This window comes from Nuphar pumila, chromosome 11 (genome assembly GCF_984573655.1).
Source record: "Nuphar pumila chromosome 11, dmNupPumi1.hap1.1, whole genome shotgun sequence".
Lineage (NCBI taxonomy): Eukaryota > Viridiplantae > Streptophyta > Magnoliopsida > Nymphaeales > Nymphaeaceae > Nuphar > Nuphar pumila.
In genome coordinates, this window is record NC_143259.1 from 12,466,925 (window position 1) to 12,489,556 (window position 22,632).

At 35.5% G+C, this 22,632-nt stretch overlaps 1 protein-coding gene across 1 annotated transcript; it reads left to right on the forward strand.

The window, feature by feature from the left end:
- The first annotated feature begins 9,792 nt into the window (after window positions 1–9,792).
- Window positions 9,793–16,551, forward strand: LOC149821991 (glycine cleavage system H protein, mitochondrial-like). Its single transcript, XM_089979962.1, has 4 exons — window positions 9,793–10,009; window positions 14,158–14,246; window positions 14,478–14,648; window positions 16,259–16,551. Exons 1-4 carry the CDS (start codon window positions 9,895–9,897, stop codon window positions 16,382–16,384), a joined length of 501 nt encoding a protein of 166 aa, XP_089836088.1. The 5' UTR covers window positions 9,793–9,894; the 3' UTR covers window positions 16,385–16,551.
- The last annotated feature ends 6,081 nt before the right edge of the window (window positions 16,552–22,632 follow it).

Below are 22,632 nucleotides of genomic sequence, written 5' to 3' on the forward strand. Positions count from 1 at the left end.
ATCCTTCATTTTAAATCTTTGATTCAACAATTTATTTACTTCCTCAATATGAGTTTCGCAGTTACCCGTAATGATGATGTCATCTACATATATCAATAGGAGTGTGGTCACACTCTGCTTCTTGTAGATGAATAATAAATGATCAAGAAGAGACCTAGAGAAGCCATGTCTCTGTATTTCAAGCGAAAAAACTCTCGAACCAAGAACAAGATGCATGTTTCAAACCATATATATATCGCTCATTTCAATTTACACATGTATTGATTAGTATTTTGTTCTGTATATCCTGCGGGCTGCTCCATATAATCTTTCTCCTTGAGATCTCCATGCAGGAAGGCATTTTTAACATCTAGCTGACTTAATATCCATCCATGTTCAACAACTAGATCCAGCACAATTCGAATGGTCCCCATTTTCACCACAGAACTAAAAGTTTTATCAAAATATTGCCCTTGCTCTTGTGTGAATCCTTTGGCAACAAGTCTAGCTTTTTACCTTTCAATACTCCCATCAGGTTTATATTTAATCTTGTACACCCATTTCGATCTGACTACATTTCTATTTGGTGGTCTGGGAACAACCTCCCAAGTACCACATTCATGTAGAGCTTCAATTTCTTTATTCATCACTTCAATCCACTTCTTTGAGTTGGCAGCTTGATAAAAGGTGAGAGGTTCATCTTCTTTGGTATAGCTGTCAAAAATAATTAAAAATCCAGTGAAATTTTTTTGTAGCTGACCCATTTGTCAAGTGGGTGTCGAGCCCGAGTAGACCTCCTGACAGGCAACATTCGTGAGGAAGTAGGAGGCATATTAAGGTCCGGACAGAGAGTAGAGATAGGTGGAAGTTCTTTCTCACGTTGAGTGTAGACGATGCCCTTACACCTTCCTATTTCCAAGGGTTGACCATCAACCTCTTCTGATTGTGATGCATCTTTCGACTCCTCACATGCTTCCTTCTAACTGCAGTCCGGAGGGCATTCAGTATTAATGTTGGAGAAGAGTTTGGAGCTTAGCCATGGATAATATACCTCAACATTGGATCTTGATCCAGAGAAGTTAGTTGGTTGATTATCAAAGTTCATCTTATAAAAAATAACGTTTTTCGACACTTTGATGCATTTACTTGAAGGATCATAATACTTGTACCCCTTATATTCATCCGCATACCTCACAAATCTATACTTCAAGGCTTTGTCTTGAAACTTATGCCTTAATGAGCTGTCAATGTGCACATAACAAACAGATCCAAAAACACGTAATTCATGGTAATTAGGATGAATGCCAAAAAGTGTAAAGTATGGTGATCTGTTTTCCAACAGTGACATAGGCAGGCGGTTTATCGCATGCACTGTAGAGTGAAAAACCTTTGTCCATAAAGTAATAGGAAGATTACTATCATGCATCATGCTCATTGCACTCTCAACAATATGTCGATGCTTCCTCTCAGCAATCTCATTTTGTTGAGGTGTGTGTGGGCAAGACACTCTCTTTCTTATTCCATTATGCTGGAGAAATTCAATAAAATCACTAGAGGAGAACTCTCCCCCTCCATCACATTGAAAATGTAGAATGTGTCCCTATTAGCAAGGGAAAGAGTGCAGTCAACGGGTTGGATATTCGACCCATTTAGGGCACCCAAATTCGAACATATTGTTTACATCTGGGTTTGAGATTTTGATCATTTCTAGAGGAGTGTACGAAGCTGAAGTCAATCCGTGAAAATCTATTACTTATTTGGCATTGAAAGTATGTATTTAAGTTTAAATTATATGAGACATATTTGGATCCAGTGGACACCCATAAGAGATTGCAGCTCAAACTGCAACCATGTATTAATTGAGATGAACCAAGTCTCATCCAGGTATTATTTGGGTCTTCTCTTTGTATCCATATCTGAAGACCGTAGTATTGGATCTAGTCGAATAGGGTACCCAAAATTGAGTCGAATGTGACAGCGTTTAGATTAAGTAAAATTGATCGGTAACAACGGGGACTATGCTTGACTGGTAGGGGCAGCTACTGCACTATTTTGATAATCCAAAAGTGTTGCTTGTATCGCAAGTTCCTATAAGAGAGAATTATTCAATATAAAAGTGGGTGATGTCTATGGTGCTTAGTGACAAGAACAAGATGGGCTTCATCAATGACACCATCATAAAACTCGTAAACCCACTAAAAATGGTAGATGCCTGGAAGAGGTGTAACGATATGGTCCTCTCCTGGATTATTAATGTCATTCATAAAGATTTATCGAAATGTATTATATATGCTCAAAACATCACCCAGGTATGGAAAGACCCAAATGATCGATTCTCTTAATCAGACGTCTCAATGATCTATCAAATCCAACATCAAATAATCAACACAAAGCAAATGCAATCTTCAGTAGAAGAATGCTTCACAAAACTAAAGAACCTATGGGATGAACTTAATTCACACACTCCCCTTCTTGAATCGCCTACGGTACCATGATGACCATGCACGATTATCAACAATTAGATCGCCTCATCCAGTTTCTAATGAAACTAAATGACAACTATAGCACAATTCGTAGTCAAGTCCTTCCCATGCAGCCACCTCCGACCGTATCGAAGGCTTATTCTCTAATCATGCAGTAAGAGCAACAACATAGTATATGCATCGTTCCTAATGTTGTTATTGAAACCCCTCTTATGCGGCAATCAAGATACAAGAAAGATCACATCAAGGACAGCCTCTACCACACTGCGATCACTACAGAAAAGTCAGTCACATCAAGGCTAAATGCTTTCACTTACACAGTTTTTCTACTTGAGAAAATAACAAGGGCATGAATCAAGTGAAATTAGGAGATGGGACACCCAGTGCAAAATAGAAATCCTTGGCCTATGCAAGCATAGTCAATGAAACCACACCAAACCCGTCGTTCACCAAAGACCAGGTCGAACATTTTTTGGTATTTATCAATCAAGGTAATCGAGCAGGTCCACAAATGAATTTGGCAGGTAATGTTTCAAACTTCACTACCATTGCTTCTCTTTCACAACAATGGATTCTTGACACTGGTGCAACCAATCATATGACCAATTTTTTTCATAATCTCACCTCACCTATATCAACATCTTGCACTCCTGTTAACCTTTCAAATGAAATTATAACCCATGTCTCTCATATCGGGAATGCCACAATCTCTTCCAAAATTAATCTTTCAAATATTATGTATAATCTTGAATTTAAGTTCAACCTAATCTCCATTAGCAAACTCACTCAAGACCTGGATTGTATAACTATATTTGATAATGACCATTGTTTGTTGCAGGATTGTGTCTCGAAACGGACGATTGGAGAGGATAGGAGGTGGAAGAGACTCTATATTTTTTAGACTACTTGTAAGATAGCCTTGGTTGCCCTTACACTTGTCCACATTTGGCATTCCAGACTTGGTTATATTTCTAATAAATGTTTGCAAACTTTTGTTAATTCCAATAAGATAGATGTTTGTTCATTTGATGATCATTGTGATATTTATCATTTTGCCAAACAATCTCGTTTACCATTTTTCATTAGCTCTACCTCAACTAGTGCTCTTTTCCAATTGATACATTGTAATTTGTGGAGAGGATACCAAACCCCTTCTACTTCGGGTGTTCATTATTTTTTAACCATTGTTGATAATTTTTCTAGAAGTACTTGAGTTTATCTAATGAGATATAAATCTGAAACCTTACAGCTTATGCAAGATTTTTTTTTATTTTCAAAACCTAATTTGGTATCTAAATACAACATCTTTGAAGTGACAATGAAACTGAATTTTTTTCTAACATGTAATATTTCCTTCATAATCAAGGGATAGTGCATCAATATAGTTGCATCTATACACCACAACAAAATAGAGTGGTAGAACGCAAGCATCATGATGTCTTGAATATGGCACGTGCCCTACGGTTCCAAGGTAATCTTTCTATAAAATTTTGAAGAGAATGCATTCTCATGGTTGCATATTTACTTAACCGAGTTCCTACCAAAGCCCTACTTGGTAAAACTCCTTATGAGGTTTTTTTTGTCAAAATTTTTAGTTATAAGCATTTACATGTATTCAGATATTTATGTTATGCTAACAACATTCATCATTTGCATAAGTTAGACACTCGTGTGAAACGATGCGTGTTAATTGGATATCCTTATGAACAAAATGCTTATCGGGTATATGATCTTGACAATCATACCATTTTCACTAGTAGGAATGCTATTTTTCATGAAAATACTTTTCCCTTTTACAAAATTCTTGATGCACCAAAAGATGATGGTGGTGTGGTTTTACCTATACCAATTTCTGATGTATCTCAAGATCCCAATAGAGACCAAATTTCCTAAAGTGATACCATGATCCAACTCTAGATCTAAATAATAATGTGCTATATGACCAAGCCCCTGAGCAAGATTCACCTCATGACCCAATCCAAGAGCCATATACTGATTCATATCCGAACCCAAGGCATTCGACCAGGCCAAGATCTCAACCTGGGTATCTCAAGGATTAAAGATGTTGCACCGTCATACAAGCTTTTTTGTCCAGGATGGACACGTCCAAAGGAACTCGATACCCTCTCACTCATTTCTTGTCTTATGATAATTTTTTGGATTCTCATAAAGCCTTCTTAGTAGCCATCACCCAAACCATTGAACCTAGATCTTTTCTTTAAGCGATTCAAGATCTCAAGTGGAAAGATGTGATGACAGTTAAAATTCAGGCATTAGAAGCTAATAACACTTAGACGCTTGTTACATTGCCTATTGATAAAAAGCCCATCATCTACAAATGGATTTATAAAGTCAAACATCGTTCAGATAGATAAATTGAGCGATATAAAGCCTGCTTAGTTGCCAATGGTTACACTCAAATTGAAGGGCTCGATTACGATGAGACTTTTGTACCAGTTGCTAAACTTGTCATTGTATGTTGCTTCTTAGCCCTTGCCGCCATTTTCAAATGGGCTATCTACCAATTTGATGTCAACAATGCATTCCTCCATGGTGATTTAGAGGAGAAAGTCTATATGAGTCTGCCTCCGGGATTTTCGAGTTAGGAAAAGTCGAAAGTTTGTCGCTTGAACAAGTCTATTTATGGACTCAAGCAATCTTCAAGTAATTGGTTTGTGAAGTTTTTATCATCTCTTAAATATCTTGGTTTTACATGATCAAAGGCAGACTACTCATTATTTTTTAGAACCACTCAAGTTTGTCGTGTGTTCATCCTTGTTTATGTTGACGATATTATTATCATCAGGGATGATATTGCATACATTGAGAGCCTCAAAGCAATCTTAAACAATTTATTATTAAACTCGACAATGAGCATGACAATATTTTGTATGATGCCACCACATACCGACGACTTGTTGGACGACTTATTTATCTCACCATCACCAGGCTCGACATTGTCTATTCAGTGTATATTCTCAGCTAATTCATTAATCAGCCAAGAGTACCACACATGCAAGCAGCCCTCCATGTGTTAAAATACCATAAAGGGATGCCTCGCTAAGGTATACTCCTTTCTTCTTTTTTGTAGATTCATCTGACCGGTTACTGCAATTCAGATTGGGCCTTCTGCCTGATGACCCGGCGATCCGCATCAGGTTATTTCATTCTACTTGGAGAAAGTCTCATCTCATGGAAAATAAAGAAGCAGACCATAGCCGCTCGGTCTTCGGTTGAAGCAGAGTACAGAGCCATGGCCTTAGCGTATTGTGAATTAACTTGGCTAAAATTGCTACTTACTGATCTTGGCATTTGTCATTCACAACCCATGATGTTATATTACGATAATCAAGTTGCTCTATATATTATAGCTAATCCAATGTTCCATGAGCGGACGAAACACATTGAGATTGACTGTCACATCATTCGTGACAAGATCCAGTGTGGTGACTTATGTACTCAGTTTGTTCTATCTGCTTTATAATGTGCAGATGTCTTCACCAAGCACCAAAGATCATGCTCTGTTAGGAAAGCACCAAATCAAGCTAATCTCTTTCCTTATCTTGAGGATAAAGATAAGATCCTATCATAACCTTTTTCACACAGTTTTGTTTCCATATATAGTGTGTACAATGTAACAAGCAGGTCATGTAAAATCAAATATCAATTAACCTTCTTCACTGATCTCCACATTCTCTTTCAATCTCCAAAGGGGTTTTTGACCGCAATGGGCTGATTTTTGGAACCAATAGAACTGGTCATAGGCTCCCCCCTCCCCCCTTTCAACTTGTTAATGCTTAGATTACTACTAAAGTTGGGTGAAGTTAAAAGGAAAATCTTGAAGTGAAGCAAAGAATTAAATTGGAGATCTTCCCATAGTTGGTGTTCTTCAAAACAGACCTAAAATGCAAAAGCAAAAATATAAAACGGTAGACGCCATGGATGAAACTAGTATACACGGGTGTTCGGCATTCTCCTCAGCCTATTGACGTCCACGATGAGCCTAGGTTGTCAAATAGATGGTGAGCAGAACCTTGAACCCAAATGAAAGAAAGAGGACACCCCTTGGTTGTTCTTATTAAGCAACCATGCCCCTTCTTATAGACTTTTGAGAGAAGCCTGTAGTGGGTGGTTACCCTACATGGGTAGTTGTACTAATTGTCCTGTAACTCCCATGAGTTAAGTCATCCTATAATATACACATGTCAAACTGAGTCACATCAAGTTGGTTATGATCCATATTCCAACATTATCCCACTTAACCCATTGACATAGAAAAATACTTCATCAAGGTTTTATTGTTATCTTGATTCAATTTTCATGTGGCTTCACAAGCTTTCCTGTATCACAAGAATGAATCATACGAGTCATGGAGATGAACACCCCTTTATGAAATATCATATTTTTATGCACTACAATATTATTCGTTTTTAGTGTTTTAGCATGTTAAAATTACCTTTATGAACATGTTGATCTCTGGCCCATTTTATTGGTCCTTTAACATTGTTATTATGTTATTCTCTCTACCCAAATGAGAGATCCTTTATAAAGAATCAACAATGCACAAAGCCATAGAGAATTAATTTAGTTTTACAAATGTAATCACATATAACCATAATGTATTATCATACATCAGAAGGAATCAAACAAACTCATCCCCTTTATATGTTGAGAATATAATATCAGTGCTAGCTCTTTAGTAAGGGATCCATAGTCATTTCCTTTATACTAATTGTATCAATACATACTAAATAATTCTCAGTCATTTATTTAATAATAAAATATTTTTAACTCCATGTGTCGACACGATGTTGGCTACTTGTTGTTATTTGAGGATACATCAGCTTCATTATCAGAGAAGATCTTTAGTAGTCTCTTAATAGAGTCTATAGTCTCAAGACCCATAATGAAGTTTCTTATCCAAATGACCTGAGATGAAGTCTCGTATAGAATAATGAATTATGCCTCCATGGTATGAGTAGCAGTTGTAGACTACTTTTCGCTTCTCCATGAGACAACACCACCTGCTAGTAGGAAGATGTATTCAGTAACGAACTTTCTACTGTCGAGACATTCTCTCAAGTTCGCATCAGAGTATCCAATGACCTCTAGGTGGTCAACCTTTTTGTAGGTCAGCATATAGTACTTCGTTCCTTGCAAATAATGCATGACCTTCTTTGCTGCATTTTAATACACAATACCTAGATTGGACTGACATCTACCAAGCATTCTCAAAGCAAATGCAATATCTGATCGGGTGCAGGTCTGCGCGTACTGTAAACTCTCAACTGACAAGGCATATGTGACAGTTGCCATTAGAGTCTTTTCATTATCATCTTGAGGAGTCTTTTAGACTCAATTTATTCCCTTTCACTATAGGTGTTGAACCAAGAGAACATTTTTATATCCCATATCTTTTAAGAACTTTAAGGATATAAGATTTTTGAGAGAGGTCAAGGGCACCCTTTGTTCTATCATGACGGATCTCAATTTCAAAGATATATGATGCCTTACCCATGTTCTTTATGTCAAAATAAGAGGAAAGAAAATTTTTTGTCTCATATAATATGATCAAATCATTAGTTGCAAGAAGAATATCATCAACATATAAAACTAGAATTATAAACTTACTCTCACTAGCCTTAAGATATATGCATTGATCAACAATATTTTTACTGAATTCAAAGTTCAAAATTACCTGATTGAACTTTTTATACCATTAGTGAGAGGCTTGTTTAAGTCTATAAATTGACTTCTTTAATTTGCAAACTAAATGATTTGAGTCATCTACATTGAAACTAGGACATTGTTGCATATATATCTCCTCTTCTAGATCCCTATTCAGAAAAGTAGTTTTCACATCTATTTGATATATTTTTAAATCAAAATAAGCTACGAGAGCTATGATTATCCTCAATGATTCCTTAGTTGATATAGAAAAAAAAATTATTATAATCAATATCCTCCATTTGTGTAAAACCCTTTGCAATGAGCCTAGCCTTGTACCTCTCTACATGCCCTTTAGAGTCTCTCTTGGTCTTAAAACCCCACTTATAATCAACAGGTCTTACTCCATTAAGTCGAGATACAAGATCTCACACTTCGTTCTTTGTTATGACATTAAACAGTTTCTTCGATTAAAAAAATAACATGGGTGCTAATAAAGGTCTTTATTGACTTTACTAACGGCTAATTTAAGTTTGGCTTCCTGTAGTGAATGTAAAAAGTAAAAAATCATAAATGAGTAAATATTAAATAAAAATGCTTTAGATTAAAAGTGTAGATTTCACAAAAAGAGTGACAACAATTTTAGCACATGATCGTACGATTATGATGTAATATTATTCACTGCTAAGGGTTTTTTAACAAAATAGTTCCTGCATTATTGGCTATTTACAATTTAGTTCCTGCCTTATGAGATTTTGCAAATTATCCCTTGCCTTTTCATTAACCCTTGCAAATCGGTCCAGCCGTTATTCTTTCTTGATGGAAACCATAAATTGACAGGTCTACCCTCACAAGAGGACCACTTTGCAAAAACTAAATAAGATAGAGACTAAGTTGCAAAAAAGGGTGTAAATAGATATAGATAGAGAGATGGGTTGAACAAATGAAACAAAAGTAATCATCGATAACCAATTTACAACAAAAGATTATGGAGCTGTAAATTGCAAGAAGCTCACAAACCCAAATAAGAAATTTCACCACAAAAAAGAGAACACATTAGAAAGAGAAAAAAAAACTTATATCTCCTCCAAGAAAAAAAGAAGTTTTGCACGTAACACTATCATGTTTTTACATGCACTCGAGTCTATGGAGCAAAACCCGAAGAAAAGGAGGGTTGGGGTAATAGGAGAAGAGGGGTAGGACGTATATAAATCATTTTGTTGAGAGGCATTTTGGGTTTTTTGCCATGCATTTAACCATTGTCAAGATCTGGCCCCGGTTAAATTGACGGCATCAACCATAGAAAAGGCAGAGACCAATTTGCAAAATTTCATAATTAAAGCAAGGACTAATTTGCAAATGGCCAGTAGGGTGGGGGACCATACATTGTGCTCAAAACCCTACTATTAAATGAGGTAATAAGAATGAGTGTGTACATGGGATTTAGCCAAGGTACGTAGGTGAACAGTTAGATATTATCGATTTATTGTAAAAAAAACAGAGAAAAGGGATAAAAAGAGCTCCAAGAGCCTCCAGAGCATGTGGAGTCACATGTTGTAGTTTTGCATATGACAAATACTAAAATGCTGGTTCCTTTGGAAAAATCAAAGAGAGAGAGAGAGGATGGGATATATTTGAGGATGAGGCTCTTGATATCCACCAACCATCCATCCAAGCCAAGAACCAAGCACAACTTTGAAATCTCAAAGCTATTTGTGGCCCATCTCATCTCACTCCATTGTTTTGCTTGTAGAAAGAGAGAGAGATGGCACTGAGGATGTGGGCATCTTCAACAGCCAACGCACTAAGAATAAGCTGCGGATCTAAAACCATTTCATCTGCATTTCCTTCTTTCTACCTCTCTAGATATTTCTCAACTGGTAACTCTCTCTCTCTCTCTCTCTCTCTCTCTCTCTCTCTCTCTCTCTCTCTATATATATATATATATATATATATATATATATATATATATATATATATATATATACCTATCCTTTGTCGCAATCTGGGCAAGCGGCTCCGGCGTGAGCCCATTTTATCTGTCTACTGTTCTTTTCTCTTGTGCTTTCTTTTTGTTTTGGCTTTTGTTCTTGTTCAGTTCATGGTTCAACATTTTGTTGATCTTCATGAGTGGTAATGTTGAATTACTTTCGTCTCTCTCTCTCTCTCTGACTTTCCGGATGTGGGGAGCTAAGAATAGCAGAAACTCATGATACTGCTTTGTAACAATCAGTGTATGTTACCTCAGAAAATCTTTACACGTCAATCGCTTGTAGAAAATGGAAAATTTTAGTATCTCAGTAGTACGTGTTCCTTAGTTAATGGCTTCAAGTAGATAGTTTTCAATAGGTTATTTTTCTTTTTGGAAATAAGCATCTTTCTTGAACAGCACCTAATTGTGAATTTAAGGGAGGGGCGCTTTTGTTAGACACCGTGGGATTAGAGTGCTTTTCTTAAGAAAGGGCGAAAGTTTCAGAAAATCACCGGGTCAGGCGGGGAAACCCTTCCCCGGGGGGGGGGGAGGGGTGAAGCTCCATTTTCGCAGGTAATACAGCATTTCCTACGAAAACGGGTGGGGCCCACCCGACCGTTGTTTGTTCACCCATTGTGACAAATAGCCGGTTCACACAATTTGGGATGAAAGTGTTAAACAACCGCTCAGGGGCCATTTGTTACCCACAGGGAGTTGGGACGCCAGTTACTTGCGATATGGAGCTTCATGCAGGAAAGTCATTCCCCAAGGGAGGGGTATGACCCACTTTTCACGTGAAAATGGGGGAAAGGGCATATTGACAAATCTCACGAGATATATGGAAAATATCACGAAAAATATAGTGAGAAATTACCTGAAAGTTAGAAATGGTAATTTCTTGCGATATTTTCAATTTGTCATGAGTTTTTGTCAAAAACATAAATATTGTGTTTTAAACGCGATATTTATGTTTTTATCGACTATTTATCAAGAAAAAACCGTGTGTTTTTATTTTTAAACATTTTTATTTATATTTTCTTTTACATTTTTTTTTTACTTTTTAATTGCCGAAAAATATGAGATTTAAAAAAATCAATTTCTCTTAAGTTTTTGGCTGCCGATATTTTTTGGTTTTTAACTTTTATCGCAATGGGAAAGGGTTTTGCGTGGGCCCTGCACACATTTTCCTGAGAGGGCTGAAAGAAATTAAAAAGAAAAAAAAAAGATCTCAGCCTGGATCTGAGATCCAGCATTTGCTAGACCTTGGATCTTGGTGTGGGGGGCCATGCCACATCAGCACTCCCACACCATCTCATATCCCAAAAATATGAGGTCCGAGGTTGTCAAGGGCAAACGCAAATTCAGATGTTTTCCCTTAGCTTTCAAACCAAAATAGGAAAATATTTGCATATATATATATATATATATATATATATATATATATATATATATAGAGAGAGAGAGAGAGAGAGAGAGAGATTCTGTGGTGCTCTCCCACGTACTAGAAATCATGGCTGTAAGTTGTATCTTCTCAATTAAACCTTATGGATGATACTCAACATAGTTTATTTGATATGAATTATGATTTAGATCAATTTTTTTGACATAAAAGTAGGATTGTTTAAGTCATAAAATTTTGATAGATTGTGAGTTGTTGATTTTTAAAGGTCTTAAAAAACATACATATATGCTATAATCACATGATCCAAAACTTGTTTTCTACTATAGATCATATGATCAACTAAAACAGTTTAAGAAATTTGATAATTTAAAGCTTCTTTTAGGTGGGAGTAGGTACTCCGGCAGCACCAGTATCATTACTAATATATATACTCCTTTTTTTTGTTAGGTCACATTAGGACCCTCCAAAAATCATAGTTTTAGGTGTTTTATATTAGATATGAGCAGTTATATGTGTTTATTATTGTTTATTCATTAAATTTTTTTATTAAACATCTTTATTATCAGATGTGTATTTAACAAAATAAAAAAATCAATGGTTGGTATTATACTAAAATTTTATGATAAACTATTTACATTTTTGCATCAAATCAATTCAAAACAAAGCTTGTTTCTTGAGAGAGAAAGAGAGAGCACCTCTATTGTGGTATTGCACCACTACTACCACCATAGCGCATATTACCACACTTGATTTACATAGATCTAGGCTCTAAAAGCAAATTTTAACGCTTAGACCATTTTTAACATATTTTATTTATTATTTGCATGTGTTAAAATTTACTCAAACATAACACTTTATGTCATTTTTAAACCAGCTTTATTTTCATGATTTGTGAGCCATTAATTTTTACTGACTCAAAAATGAAATCTTATCGTGTATTAAACATGATAAAACCTTCTTTTATACTAAATAAATTATGGTTAACACATCTGTATGGTTAGATTTATCATTTGGTCGCTAGATCTATGCAAACAAGAGTGTGTACTGTATGGTATCATGTAATAGATTTAAAAACTAGGGTTGCAGTTTGGATATGTAACAGCCAAAATCCGCAAGGCTTCCATCCTAGATCCGACTCATTTGCATTTTTAATATAAACACGATCTGACCCATTTGCTTTTTTAATATAAATACATCTAGATCATCATAGGACGGGTTGTTTTTTTTTAAATAAGAATGCTTTATATTATAGAATAAAAAATTACAAAAGATCACTCACGGGGGTAGACAATCCGAAGGCTTATGTTTTCATAGCAAATTATTACAAGATCGAAGCGAGAAAAGAAAGACCCTTTACACAATATCTTCATAGAAAAAAAGATTTGTCAGAAAAACATTAGATTTGAAGTTTGACGTCCTTCAACAACATCCTTTACGGTTCTTCACCACCGCTAGTTATTTGAAACCACGCAAACATGAGTACCATGTTGAAGGGGCGACAATTGGTGCAGACACTCAACTTCAACAAAAATAGAGTTTGGAACTCTGTTCATACCCCTAAGTAAATAAATTTGTCTTTGTCATAAACAACAAAGGAGAGAAAATCCCAACCTCTATAAGAGCACATTGCAAATTTGATCACATGTGTAATGGATTTCAATAGTAAAAAATTTTCTACCATCAATCCAGTTTTTACAAACAAAGAAATAAATTTTACCTTAGAAACCGGCCACCTTATCACAATTGCAGTTCTACTTGAAAGTACACTCGTGATAAAATATATTCCTCAAGGCCTGAGCCATAGGGGTGAAAGCACGATGTTATCCACCATTTAAGTTTCTAAATAAAATCAGAATGCAGAATCCACTTCTTTATAAAAAAATCTGCACATATGTTTTCAAATCAATTGAGCAATAAGACACAAAAACAACAAATGAGATTGTGATTCCTCATGTTTGAAACATAGAAAGCATCTATTTGATATGAGGAATTCGGCATGTTCAAAATAACAGGAATCAGCTTTAGAATTGTGTTTTTCTGACTAAAAAGTCAATTTTTAAGGGAAAGCACCACACATTATAACCATTGATTTTTTAAGCCTTATAAAAACCTGCTTGTGTTATAATTTTAAGATCTAAGAGCCCATTCTCAGTAAGAAAAATATGTAGATCCCATTTGTAAGGTTAGTTTCATAAAAACAACCAAAAAATAAAAAAATAATGGCATTTGTACCTACTGTAACAAATATGCACCCACCAAAATATATAAGACAAGTTCAAAGTTTAGTTGGTGAGCATGTGTCCCAAGTTACAGACTGAAACACGCATCTCCCTGTGTGTCTACGCGTGCATAGAGACACAAATACACACATGTATTAGCATGTTTGTGTGGATGTGCACGCGCAAGCATGGACATTTTACTATTGAAGTACATGAAAAAGAGCCTGATTGCTGATAGGACCATCCTCGCCATTTTTTCGGTTTCTCAAGCTACTTGGCATTATTTTCAACTGAACAGCAGCCCAGAATTACGAGACCTGTTTTTCTTTAGTCTTCCAGCTTTTGTTCTAGATGAGGACAATAAGAAGGGCCCTGATCTTCCTAGTAACCTGGCATCTATGATTTGAAGTACTCATTTTGGTTGCTTCTTTTCAGTTCTTGATGGATTGAAATATAGTGAGTCACATGAATGGGTGAAGCATGAGGGATCAGTCGCCACTGTTGGCATCACAGACCATGCTCAGGTTGCTCTCCAGCCATGGCTAGTAGACATGTTTTTGATCAAGTAATCGATAATTTAAGTTTGTTCAGATATGCCATTGACTTACTTTCTAGTTACCGGCTTCAATTTGTTCGCAGTTTAGTTTCGTATCTGCAGACTGTTTTCTTTTCTTAGACGACTCTTTGTGTGCTTTAAGATTTCTCACAATTAAGCTCAAAACTGGAATTGCTTGCAACTTGTGCATTGTGCATAGGATCATCTTGGGGAGCTTGTTTTTGTGGATCTCCCAGAAGCTGGTGCTTCAGTTTCAAAAGGTGCAAGCTTTGGAGCAGTAGAGAGTGTTAAAGCAACCAGCGACATAAATTCACCTGTTTCTGGAGAGATTGTTGAGGTCAATACCAAGCTGAGTGAAGCCCCTGGTTTAGTAAGTGTTCAAAACTTCAAATCCTATGAGTTTCTTGCATTTACTTCACCAGATCAAAATACTTATGCTTTGCATGCCAGAACACAATCATGAATAATTACCAAATAGTATGTCAAGTTTCTTTTATCTTTTGTTCTTCTGCTCTTGCATATAGTCTGTTGATTCCCAATAAAACAGGCAGGTTCTATCACAGAAATGTATTAGTCTAAGATTTACACTTGACCAAGGTGCTGAATAGATTTACAATTTAGAAGTGAACTGATTATTCAACACTAAATCATATCCACGTAGTTTTTTATTATGCATTCATAATATGAGAATTTTGATTGCTTTGTCCAAACCGAAGAGCATATAACAATCAGATCCTACTATTATGGGGCTGCTGTGGGTAATGAAAGAGAAAAAATTTACTTCTGTACTTAAAAGGAATATAAATGAGATGCTCATAACATAAATATCAAAACAATTCTGGCAGCTTCAGGAGCTCTGTTCTATTAATCTAATTAATAAAAATATTGATTTCATAGGAGAAAAGGTTTACTCCAATGATATCAGAAATTTAAAGATTACTATTCAATTGTTCCCATTATATATGCCTACTGAAAACCGACTCATGTTGTGACCCCAAACTGAGATCAAGATTCGGTGTCCAACACTCTCTAGCCAGCTAGTGCACCCCATTTAAGGAAAATAGCAGGGGCGATCCTAGCTCCTTGGCTGAGATTGACCCCTTCTGGTGGGCTTCTGATGTAAATCAGAGGTCGGAATTATGATAACAAGACTAAGTTACGCCTACTCCTATGAAAGAAAGCTTATAAAACTAAGAATAATGAAAAATATCAATTCAAATTATAAAAATTCAGAAAAAAATATAAGGGTTCAATCATCCAACTCTAATCCCCCACATAACAAGTATTTATAGTAAAAACAAAACCCTAATTCTACTTTTGGATCTTGAATATATCCAGTATCCAAATATGACTTCAAAACCAGATCCAATTGGATCCCAGATCATCAGTAGTTCTGCAATTTCTTCTTGCCCTTCTTCTTCCAGGCGGATCATCCTGGATCCGGATCCCAGGGTGCATTAGCTTCGGACCCTAGGACGCCTTTTTCAAGTTGTTGAGATGTCCGAGAAGGGTGGCAGATGCTGGAGGTACCCCTGGTGGCTGGTAGGACCGCCAAAAGTGCTAGGATGGGCCTGTGGAAAGTGACCAGGTCCAAGGAGGGGCTCGGCACCCTTTGCTCGGTTTGGGTGAGCTTGAGACTCCACCCATGAGCAGCTCCTCAAGTGTTGTTGAGCCAAGGTGAGCTCTGCAACTCAGGGATGATGGTGGTGATACAAAAAGAAGTGGACATGGAGGAAGGAGGAGAAGAAGAAGAGAGAGAGAGAGAGAACGTCAACTCCCTTATTAACTAATTGAGCCAAGTGGAAAAAAGGCCCAACCAAAGTTGGAGCGAATTATGGCTTGACCCAAAAATGCAACGTAGGAAAATTTCAAGCCCGTTTGAATTTAGGCATGCACCACTCATGTTCATGGTTGTACTTACATTTTCATTTCTGCTACCATAACATCCTGTAACACCATCTTTCTACCTTTCTTTACCAGATCAACTCAAGCCCATATGAGGAGGGATGGATGATCAAGGTGAAGCCCAGCAACCCATCAGAACTGGGATCCTTATTGGGACCTAAAGAATACACTGAATTCTGTGAGCACGAGGATTCTCACTAGAATCAAAGCTGCGTTCATCAATCAGTGGTTCTAGATTAATGATGCCACGGCAAATCTATGGTTTGCTGTTGAATTGGCTCTCAGATAAATTGAGATATATCAGTGTTTTGTTGTATGTTGTGCATTTTCAATTGAATGGTCGAATCCCGTTTTTTTAACGAGCTAAACATGTCAGTCTTTTCTTTTCATTTTCTGTGACAACAAATAAGTTGTCTTTGTCGTTGAATTTGCTCAAGTAACAAGTTGACTGGGACAGCTTTCACTTACATGGCCATGTTTGGAACTGCCTTGACACACCGAAACTGGGGAAACTGTTTCAGTGGGAAGAATGGTCCTTCATGATTCATTACGGCCATCTTTATAAAGTTTTCAATATAACTGGTATATAAAGGGATACAGAACGAGTCAAAATGGAGTACCAGTGTGACATAGGGCAGAATAAGAATTCACACATACAAGAAAAACAGACAATGTATTAAAATCCATTAAGAAAAAACAAGGAAAATTAGGCTACTCTCATCATGCAGCCCTTCCACTATTTATTGTTTGTGTGTGTGTGTATGGGGGGGGAGTTACATAATGTGAACACTTTCACATTCATGTAACCCCTTCCCCACTAATTGCCCACTAATCTTTCATTAGTGTCAAATCAGGTTATACTAAGGGTTGGACCCAAATCCAAATATTCAACATTCTACCACTTAACCTTTTGACACTAAAAAGATACAAAATCGAAGTTTATATTATTATCTCGACTTAATTCTTCATGTAGGTTCACATGCTATCCTGTATCACAAGAATGAATCATATGAGTCATGGAGATGATCATTTTTATAAAATATCATATTTTTACATACTATAATATAATTTATTTTCAGTGTTTAGCATGTTAAGATTATCTTTATGAATATGTTGGTTTCTAACACATTCTATTGGTCATTTACTATTGTTATTATGTTATTCTCTCTAACCAGATGAAAAAACCTTTATGCACAATCAATAATACACGAAGCTATAGAGAATCAATTCAGTTTCACAAATGTAATCACATATAACCATAATGTATTGTCATACATCAAAAGGAATCAAACAAACTCATTTTCTTTACATGTTTGTAATACAATCCTTGTACTAGTCCTTTAGTAAGGGGATCCACAGTCATTTTCTTTATACCAATTGTATCAATACATATCAGATGACTATCAGTCCTTTCTTTAACAACAAAGTACTTTAATTCTATGTGTCGACATGAGATTAAGCTTTTGTTGTTATTTGAGAAAGACACTACTGCTTCATTATTACAAAAAATCTTTAGTGGTCTCTCAAGAAAGTCTAAAATTTCAAGACCCACAATAAAGTTTCTTATCCAAATGGTTTGAGATGAAGTCTCATATAGAGCAATAAATTTTGCCTCCATGGTATAAGCAACAGTTGTAAATTGGTGCCCACTTCCCCATGAGACAACATCACCAGCTAGTAGGAAGATATATCCACTAGTAGACTTTTTACTATCAAGACATCCTCCCAAGTCCACATCAGAGTATCTAATTACCTCTAGGCGCTCAACTTTTCTATAGGTCAACATATAGTTCATTGTTTATTGTAAATAGTGCATGACCTTCTTTGTTGCCTTCCAATGCACAATACCTGGATTTGGTTGATATCTACCAAGCATTCCTACAGCAAATGCGATAACAGGTCATGTGTAGTATGTACGTACTACAAACTCCCAACTATTGAAGCATATGGAACAATTGTCAACTGAACTTTTTTATTATCATCCTAAGGACAATTCTTTAGGTTCAATTTTATCCCCTTTCACTATGGGTGCTAAACCAGGAGAACAATTATTCATCCCATATCTTTTAAGAACCTTTAGGATATAGGATTTTTGAGAGAGGCCAAAGACACCCTTAGTTCTATCATGACGAAACTCGATTTTAAGGACATATGTGGCCTAACCCATGTCCTTCATATCAAAATGAGAGAAAATAAAATTGTTTGTCTCATGTAATAGGCTCAAATTATTAGTTGTGAGAATAATACCATCAATATATAAAACCAAAATTATGAACTTACTCTCACTAGTCTTAAGATATATGTACTAATTAATAATGTTTTCAGTGAATTCAAAGTTCATAATTACCTGATTGAACTTTTTATGCTACTGGTGGGAGGCTTGTTTAAGTCCATAAATTAACTTTTTCAATTTGCAAACAAAATGATTCAAATTATCTACACTGAAACTAGGAGGTTATTGTATGTATACCTACCCTTCCAAATCCCCATTCAGGAAAGAAGTTTTCATATCCATTTAATGTAGCTCTAAATCAAAATGAGCTATGAGAGACATGATTATCCTCAACAATTTCTTCGTTGAGAAAAGAGAAAATTTTTCATTATAATCAATGCCCTCTATTTGTGTGAAACCTTTTACAACAAGCCTAGCCTTGTACATTTCTACTTGACCTTTGGAGTTTATCTTGGTCTTAAAGACCCACTTACAACCAACAGGTCTGACTCTATCAGGTTGAGGTACAAGATCTCATGCTTGGTTTCTTGCCATAGAGTCAAGCTCTTCTTTCATAGCATTGATCAAATGTATTGATCTTTCACTTTCAATAACTTTTGCAAAAGCGAATGGATCATCATCAATGCCTATGAAATTATTGGGTTCTTGCAAATACACCACATAGTCTAAATGGATAGCAGACTTTTTAGTTCTCGTAGACCTCCATACAGGTGCTACAGGTGATTCAAAATAAACTTTTGTATCCTTTTGTTGTTGTATATCATTATCAACACCTTATTCTATTTGGGATTGATGCTCGTTAACCGAATTTTTTCTGACATTATCCAAAGGAACAATGATAAAAGAAATAAGGTTTTTATCCTTCACAAGTATGAAACTTGAATCCTGCATTTTCTCAAATTCAATACTTTGAGATGCATCTATCCCAATAGAACCATTTTTAAGAAATCTTGTTTTATCTATTTTCACTATCTGTGGTGTATGAGATGGACAATAAAACCTAAAGTTCTTCGATCTTTCTAGATAACCAATGAAAAATCTACTAATCGTCCTAGGATCAAAGGCTTTTATATATGGGTTATACAATTTAGCTTTAGATAAGCATCCCCATATGCGCATTATGACAAAGAAAGTTTTCTACCAGTACATAACTTGAAATGAGTCTTTTAAACAACATTCGTAGAAACCTTATAATATACACTATTGTCCTAAGAGCTTCACCCCACAAGGTCAAGGGAAGGTTTGAATGATTCAACATCACTCAAACCATTTTTTTAAGGGTACAATTTCTTATTTTAGCTACATCATTCTGGTAAGTACTACCAGACATAGTATACTGAGGTACAATACCTTCCTCTTTTAGAAACCCCACTAATGACCCTTCATTTTGTCTCATCTTTATGAAATGATCATAATACTCATCACCTCTATCAGACTTGACCACTTTAATAACTTCACTGGTTTATTTCTTGACTTCTTTCTTGAAGTTCCTAAAAACTTGAAAGACTTCTGATTTTTCAAATAATAAGTAAAGATATATATACCGTAAGTAATTGTCTATAAAGATAACAAAATATTTTTCACCGGTATAACACGGGGAAAAAGAACCGCAAACATCTGTATACATTATCTCCAACTTTTCATTGTTGCGTTTGACATCTTTCTTATACGTGTTAAATTGTTTAGCCTTTATGCAATCGACACATAGTTCTATATCTGTAAAATCAAGGGATCCAAAAATTTCTTCTTTCACAAGTCTTTAGACTCTCTCTTTCGAGATGTTTCCTAACCTTTGATGTCAAAGCAAATAGGATTAATCTTTCTTTAAGCCATGTTTATTGTCAATCATTGTATTCTCAACAGAGTGAGATTTTTGAATTTGGTTCATAAATGATACAAACCATCACACACATATGCAGAACCTATATTAATAGAATTTGTAATAATAATAAGCTTGTTAAAAATAAAACCAAACTTATCAAGTTTAAAAATTAAAATTAGGCTTCGACTATAGGATGAAACATAAAATATATCAACCAAATCCAAAATGAATCTCGATTCCAACACAACTCTATAGGTACCAACGTTCTTGACATGTGAACGCATCTTATTTTCTAAGAAGATGTGTTCACATGCTCTGTTGGTTTTCTTTTGTTCAGAAATGCTTGCAAAGAGTTCATAATATACATCGTAGCACCAAGATCAGTCCACCAACTATGTAATAGAATATGGATCAAATTGCACTCGTAAAAAATGAATGACTTATTATCTTTATTTTTGAGTCATTTCTTATGCTTCAGGCAGTCCACATTCTTATGTCTCTTCTTCTTGCAGAAAAAACACTTTGCGAGCCTCCTGCCTGAGATTTGGCTTTCGTTTGAGAGTTTAGACTCTCCCCAGAGGTTTTCTTCTTGTTATTCTTTTTTAGGAATTTTTTCTTTACCCCCAACCTATGTTTTTCTCATAAGAGGTTATATACGCACTCAACACTCTCTCACATTTCAGTCTTTCTTCTTCTTCAACACACTTAGTCAAGAGGTCATTAAAAGATCATTCATCATTATGTGTGTTGTAGTAGATTTTTAAGGGTCTATATTCAGTAAGCAATGAGGTCAAAATCAGATGGATCAAGAAAGAGTTAGAAATGATGAATTTCATGTCATTAAGCTGAGATGCAATATGTTATCGGATGTGACTCTCATCAAAATATTTCATAGACACCAATTTGGATATCAGTATACTGACCCTTGCATTATTAGAACTGTCAAATTGAACCTCAATGACTCTCAGAAATTCTTTCATTGTTCTATAGTAAGGAATGTCACCTCTAATGTTTTTAGTTATTCGAGATTGCAAAAGCAATAGGTAAGTCTATTCGAGCGCTCCCACTTTTCAAAGGTAGCATTCTGTTCGACTGTACTCTGCTCTGTAAGAGTGGGAGGTTTGTCAGTCTTAAGGGCTAAATCCTGGTCCATGTAACCTAGAGTGAACAACATTATTTCTTTTCAATCCAAGAAATTTAATCTGTCTAACAAGGGAATGTTACTAGAATCATCAATGATGAAAGAACCTTATATAACAAGAAACGAAAGAAAAGACATTATTATTGCTCAGACGAGACTCGTGATAAAAAGGTAAACATTGAGACTCTTTATTATTCACCTTTCTAAGACAAGTATAATTGAGTCATTATCGTTCTACTTTGGTAAAAATGATAATACTTATAGCTGTTTTGTCTCCTCAATTCATAAGGAATTAACTTCAATTGGTAAAACTAGCAGATCATGTAACCATATGCAATTCAGCATTGTACCTTTGGGTACGAACATGCTTCATAGACTAATATACACATATACTATTATACCCTCTATGAATTTGGAGCACAATGACCTATCTTTGGGTGAAATCATTGTTTTATAAAGTCACACACAATTATAATAGAAAATTTTAACACAGTCTAAAGAATCCTTAATCAACACAACTCAAATCACTTTGGTGATTGCATGAATCAGTCAATTAAGATCTTTTACCAAAAATATATTTGTATTATGAAGCATGTTCATGCATACATAATAATACATGTATATTCATGATGAAATATGCATTCTATCATCAATTATATGCATAAACTAGTTTTGATAAAAACACATTAAAAAATATCATGAATTCATGCTTAAAACATTATGCATAACTTAAATAACATAAAACATATGTATTAGACATGCATAAGTCATGCTTCCTTAACAATAAGTACTTATAAAGCATGAAAAATAATAAAAACTTACTTTTATGGCTAAAACCCAGGGTCCACAAGCTGAAACCGGTCTAAAGTACCATGAACTAGTTTGAAACGGCCTCAAACGGTTTTGAAACTAATGAACCAATCCAAAATACAAACAAAAGCTCATAAAACCCTATAACCGAATGAGAAATCATTATTCTTTCATGGATTCATGAAAACATGATCTCTAGATCTCAGAACCAGTAAAAAACTAATAGAAACCGGTTAAAAATGGCTCTAAACCGATCCCACGAGGTGTTGTATCGGTCACAGAACTAGTTCAGGTGTAAATAGTAAACATACCCCTTTTCAGATCTGATTCGATCTGATTCGATCTAATCCGAATCCATATCAAATTTGAATGAATCCTAGGTTGGATGCCCCCAAGTCCGAATCCAATCTAGATCCAAACCCATAGAGATTGGGTCCCGGATT